Source organism: Neopelma chrysocephalum, unplaced genomic scaffold (assembly GCF_003984885.1).
Source record: "Neopelma chrysocephalum unplaced genomic scaffold, ASM398488v2 Primary Assembly neopelma1_137376, whole genome shotgun sequence".
NCBI classification, from domain to species: domain Eukaryota; kingdom Metazoa; phylum Chordata; class Aves; order Passeriformes; family Pipridae; genus Neopelma; species Neopelma chrysocephalum.
The window spans coordinates 1-6,473 of NW_020931923.1; the positions used below are offsets into that span (position 1 = coordinate 1).

Below are 6,473 nucleotides of genomic sequence, written 5' to 3' on the forward strand. Positions count from 1 at the left end.
GGGGAAGGAGGAGGAGCAGGGGGGGATCCACCGCCCGCCCTGCGGAGAAACAACGCGCCGAGTTCCGCGGCTCCCGGCGGGAATCCCCGGCAACAGGGAGCGGCCCGGGCGGCCAGGGCACGGGACCGGGCAGGGACACGCGTGGAGAGGGACATGGACACGGGGAGGGACATGCACGGCAAAGCACAGACATGGCACAGCACACACGTGGTGAGACACACACATGGCAAACTACACATGGCAAACTACACATGGCAAACTACACACGTGGCAAAGCACACACATGGCAAACTACACATGGCACAGCACACACATGGTACAGCACACACGTGGTGAGGCACACACATGGCAAATTACACGTGGCAAACTACACACGGCAAAGCACGCGCGTGGCACAGCCAGACGTATGTCAAAGCACACGTATTTGAAGGCACACGCACACGCATGGCACGGCACATATGTGGTGGGCACATGCGAAGCACACGCATGGCAGCACACACATGGCACGGCACACACGTGGTGAGGCACATGCAAAGCACACGCATGGCAGCACACACATGGCATGGCACACACGTGGTGAGGCACATGTGAAGCACACACATGGCAGCACACACATGGCATGGCACACACGTGGTGAGGCACATGCAAAGCACACGCATGGCACGGCACACACATGGTGGGCAGATGTGAAGCACACGCATGGCATGGCACACACGTGGTGGGGCACATGCAAAGCACACACACATGGCAGCACACACATGGCACGGCACACACGTGGTGAGGCACATGTGAAGCACACGCATGGCAGCACACACATGGCACGGCACACAGATGGCACAGCACACCACATGGCAAGGTACACATGGAAAAGCACACACGCAGCAAGGCACACACATGGCAAAACACACATGGCAAAGCACACGTGTGACAGCACACGCATGGCAAAGCACACATATTTCAAAGTACACATATGGCACAGCACACACATGGCACAGCACACACATGGCACGGCACACACATGGCACGGCACACACATGGCAGCACACACACGTGCATGGCACAGCACACACATGGCACAGCCAGACATATGTCAAAGCACACATATTTCAAGGCAAGCATGTCACCGACACTTTATTCTTATTTTTCACCATTAAAAGCAGCCTCCAGCCTTTGTGTGGCACCACTGCTTTAAACTTTAACTGTGTAATCATCATCATAGACCATAATTCATCAGAGAGAATTCAGCAGCAAGACATTTACACTCTTAAAGTGTTACTTAAAATATAATCTTGATTTTAGGTACTTCAAACCTGCAGCTTCTCACTACTCTGCACACTGGGACACCTTATGAGAATTTTACAGTTTCTCCTTTTTTAAGGATTTAGTCCTCAGTATTTAACAATGAGGCACAGTTAAAATTCATGACATTTTTTGCCTTCTTCAGGTTTTTCCCCCTTTCTTTTCAGGGTGTCTGATTTTACCAGGTTTTTAAAGTGTGCAGAAGTACATATTCTCCATAAATACTTCAGAACTACTCTTCTTTTTAATTATTCTTATTATTACTTCTCAATGGTCAGGTAATCAATCCGTGCCTTTGCATGCACTAAACAGCAAGAGGTGCTACAGTCACATGTATCTCACTCAACAGTAAATTCAAAATAAACTGCTGCTTGCAGGCTTTTAGTTTCCCTTATTCAACTCAGTCTCTTGCCAGCTAAATTTCTCTAGAATAATAATCCTGAGGTATTTTTTGAGAGCTCGGTGCATTGTCCATTTCCTGCACCAACACGTCAAATACCCTGAAAATAAGTTATTTTCAATGTCAGACCCAAGTTACTTTGAAATTAAGGTCGTTGTGGCCAAAGCATTTCAGCAAAAGATAAGGAAATGCAAAGTGAGAGGAGGATTGATTTTTCCAAGGATGACAGCAGAAAAGGAAAAGCGTTTTTCCCCGGAAAACAAATCCTCCTCTGACTCTGCATTTCCCTGTTCCCTCTCTCCACACCCTCCCAGAGCCTGGGAGTCACCAGATCCCTCAGGCTGTTTCCCCAGCTTTGTTACAAAACCAGTCTGGTTTAGACAAAGCATCAGCTCAATCCTGGGCTGAAATAGTTTGAAGTGAGGAAAAAACATGGACAAAAATGAGGAAAAATTTAATTGTAGAAAGAAATATTTAACACAAACAATAAAGCAGGCTCTGAATTAGTAGAAGCTCAGCAGCTGAAGGCAGCATTCCTGCCAGGGCATTCCTTTTAAAGTGCAATTCCTTGAGTGGAACTGATGTTTCTGCACTGCCCCTCTCCCTTTTTTTTCTATTTTAATCCCATTACTAATTGGATAAATTGGATTTGATGAAATTATAGGATTTCTTTCAGGTATTTGAGTTCTGGTGGCCCTCAGCAGGACTGGAGTTGTGTCAGAGCCACCTTCTGAAGATCTGGCACTTCAACAAAGCAGGTCTGTTCCAGGCTTTGGATTGGGATTACACAGGGCTTTTGGATCCAAAATCTAAGAAATAATATATTCATCCCACTTTGGAGTATGGGAACTATATAAAATTTACAAGATACAAAATTTGCAAATTTGCATTAAATCTTAGATGGTGTTTCAAGTGTGATAAAGGCTTTCTCTCTGTCTTTCATCTGGAAGCCCAAGCAGTGAGTTTTGCTGCATTTCCATGCAGAGCCTGTGCCATTGCACGAATCAGAAAGGCAGCAATTCCTCTTTTCCAAGGATAAATTTCAAACATAAAAGCACAGTTCCCACGCCTCTGATGCAGCAAAAACTCGGAATTTGAGGAGTTCCCGCTGAGTTCCTAGATGGCATTCCCAGTATCCTCCTCAAAGCAAACATATGCTGCTCCCTTGGAGACATATTTGATGTTCTCTATTTCCCCACCGCCGTTACTCGGCTTTTGGAAGTGGATTTCAATCATGTCCTGGACACTTTCCTCATCCTCTTCCACCTCTTGGATTCCTTTCAGCAGAATGGTCTTCTTGGAAACCCCACAGTATGGCTGTGGAGGAAAGGAAAACATGCTGGGATCACACAGCAGGGACTGGCAGGTGTGGGAATTCAATTCCCTGAGCAGGCATGGCTGGGATCTTTGGTTAGGTCAAGATTTTGGATAGTGGGGTATATTCCTGGAAATAGCAGGAATTCTGAACTCCATCATACACTGCTCTGAAGGGTCTGGAGGGGCCATATGAGGAGTGGCTGAGGGCACTTGGTTGGCTCATCCTGGAGGAGACTTTTCCCTGTTTGGAGCTCTCAGGGACAGGGTGGGATTGTTGGGGTGTCTGTGCAGGGCAGGAGTGGGACTGATGAGCCTTGTGGGTCTTTCCCCACTCAGGATATTCCAGGATTCTACTGAGTTCAGTGAATCCTGACTCCTTAACTGGCGTGTCCTACCCTCCTTAGCACACCCACACACTGGATTTGGGGATCTCTGATGACTCCAGAGCATCACTCCATAAAAAGCCCTGCCAGGACATGCTCCACACCTGCAGAGCTGCTGTGTCTCCTGCACACACACACTCCAGCCCATGCTTTAATTACAAAGGGCTGATTATCTCCACAATTACATACACAATACTGACTGGATTACCATCTGTTCATAAAGCAAGAGGCAATTTCAGTGAGAATAGGACGAGCATTCTATGGGAATGTGATGATAAGCTCTGTGCTACAGGGAGAGGAGTCAGTGTTTGGGCTGAAAGAGTGAATGAAATAAATGAAGGAGCAAATGTTTCTCTCCTGAGACTCTCCTTAGGGAGCAGTGTGACAGGGCTTTGAGGCTTGGAAAACACTGTGTCCATGATTAACCTCCTTCCCAAACACCTTCCTGCCACCCAGCACAGGCATTATGGTGAGTTCTGATACAATTTAATCAAGGCAAGACATGCACACCCTTTACAAATAAATTACAGCTTTCCCACTGCAAAACATGAGATTATGGGCCTGTTGCAGACTCACACTTGCTATTAAGTTGCACAAAGGCCATGACACAAAAGCCCCTGCAGGGCTCAGGACTGAAGATTCTGCCCACAGCTCCTATTTCCCACCTGTCTGTTCTGTTTGCCTGGACTAGATTATTTTACCTGACAGTTTTTCAAGTGTAGGTCGGCATGTGAGGAAACAAAAAGTGTGTAGCACCTTCCATTTGCAAAGAAAGGGTATTTAGGACATCCACCAAAGCTGTTGCTGGCTGAAATGGAGAATGAGAAAAAGAAGGGTAAGAGTAATGCAATTTAAACTGTGTTTTATAAGCACCTCAAAGAACAGACTCATCTTTATTATATGGATGTAGAAACTAATACATCATAAAATCATGGAATGTGCTGAGTTGGAAGGGACACATCAGGATCATCAAGTCCAGCTCACACTTGTAGGTTCTCCATGTGCATTGTGCAAAAAGTTTATTGGGCACTTCCCAAAAAAACAAAACCAAACCAAAATCATGAAATACCCACAAAAGCTTCTGAAATAAATCTAAAGCAGCTGCTCTGAGTGGATGTGGCTCCACTGATCTTCACAGAATTGGGCAATGGGAATGCCTGTCTAACTTCTCTGTTGTGAAACAAGAGCCAAAATCAAACACATTCTCCTCATTTTCTTTTTGCAATCCGAGTGTCTGGCGGTGCAAAATAAAAACCAGGGTTTTGACAAAGTTATGAAAGAAATAAAGCTCATAAAGTGTCATCAGGTTATGTTTGATCTGCTTTATTTACAGATGTGTGGGTGAAGCCACATCTTTGAGGGGTCTACTTAACTCCCTCTGGGAAGAATTTGCTACATTAACATAGAAAGTCACCCAGAATGGACAATTTGGCCTAAATAGGGGTAACAAAGTATTCCATACTCTACCTCCAGGTGTGAGGAATGTAATCACAGCTCTTCTAGACTCATTGTCATAGGTCACATTTTCTATTTCTCCTCCTCCTCCCTGTTGAGTTTTGTAGAAATTCAGCTCTAATTTGTCTCTCATCCAATCTTCAGGAATGGGCAGCTCAGGTATGTTTGAAACGTTGATCTTCCTTCCAGAAATAGTGACGTGGAGCTAAAAATATAAATTTTCGGTGCACTTTGTGACTGAAAACGCTGAAGAAAAAGCAAACCTAAAGGTTTTGAAGAACTCCTATTTTTCTAGCTTCATATTTCACTTGTTTACCTCAAATTTGACTCCCATGTCAAGTGGAACAGGCATCACTCTCACATCTGCTTTGTTGTTGTCCAGGTTCACAGTGTGCCTCCCCTTTTTTATCAGTCTCTGGGCAACTGAGGAAAATCAGATATGAAAAGCCCTGTTTCATCATCATAAAACCAAAACTATTCCCCAGTCTCTCAAGCAAAATGTCCTTTTGCATCAATAAAGAAGAAATAAATAACAATTAGGCAACCAGATCCCACTATCCATGTCTTCAGGCAGGTGTATTTCCATAAAGTCTCCCAAATAGGCAAAATATTATAATGTATTAATTATAATTAATTATATTATATATAATATTAATTATAATTAATTATAATTATATTAACCATAATATATGATTATTATAATAATTATAATAACAATGAACAAGAAATCATACAAATAATAAATATATTATAACAGATATAAATAATATAATATAATATATATATAAATATATTGTGAGGGGTATAGAATAGTAAAACTTTTGTGCTGTCAAAAGATGCTCTTATTGTGTAAAATATTAATACTGGACTTCTCCCCTTTCATTCCAAATATCCTTGGATGAAAACCACATCACTGCCAGGTGAAATACATCAGAAACACTGATTTTCTACTTAAAATATGCATCATACCTTCTTCATCTTCAAAAGTCAGCAGTGCCTGGTTCTGGTTCAGCCTGAAGGGGATCTTTACAGCAGCATCAAAAACACAGTGAGTGTCCATATCTGAACAATTGCTGGTGCCTTCCATGTGGCTGAACTTCAGTTTCATTTCTGCCACCTTCTTTTTAATCTAAAAGGTCAGAATTGAGAGAGGGAAAAGAATAATTTCTGTAGCTTCCTGCAGAACAGAAGGAGAATGGTAACTCTTCCTTGAAATGCTACGTATATTTTGGGGTTTTTTTAAGGCTTGACAGCCATAATTGATGTCATGGTTGGTAAAACAGGTCTAACTCCTCAAACTAAAGTGACTTGCTGTGCTGCCTGTTCCTGGGATTTTTGTCAGTTGGGTGGTTTTTTTCCCTTTTATTAACTCCAAACTTAAAATTGACTTTACACAGTAAAAATTCCTTTGCAGTGCACAGGGATTCCCACCTGCAGAAGCAGAATCCTTTGGGTATTTAAAAGATGTAAAATATAAGTATCAGAGTCCTGGTGTTGCCATTTCTTTTTCCCAGCAATGGGAGAGCTGCTCTGCTGGAAGGTTCCCTGCTCAGGATAAGGAGTTGGAATGAGAGGAGCTTTAAGGTCCCTTCCAGCCCAAACCAGTCTGGGATTCCATA

The 6,473-nt window shown here is 43.4% G+C and overlaps 1 protein-coding gene across 1 annotated transcript; it reads right to left on the minus strand.

The window, feature by feature from the left end:
* Positions 1–1,959: 1,959 nt before the first annotated feature.
* Positions 1,960–5,983, minus strand: LOC113962278 (N-myc-interactor-like; the record flags this gene model as incomplete). The annotated part of the gene is made up of 5 exons (XM_027673058.1): positions 1,960–3,016; positions 4,101–4,207; positions 4,867–5,059; positions 5,171–5,277; positions 5,824–5,983. Coding segments are annotated over 5 exons (768 nt in total), but the record flags the coding sequence as incomplete, so codon positions are not given.
* Positions 5,984–6,473: the final 490 nt, after the last annotated feature.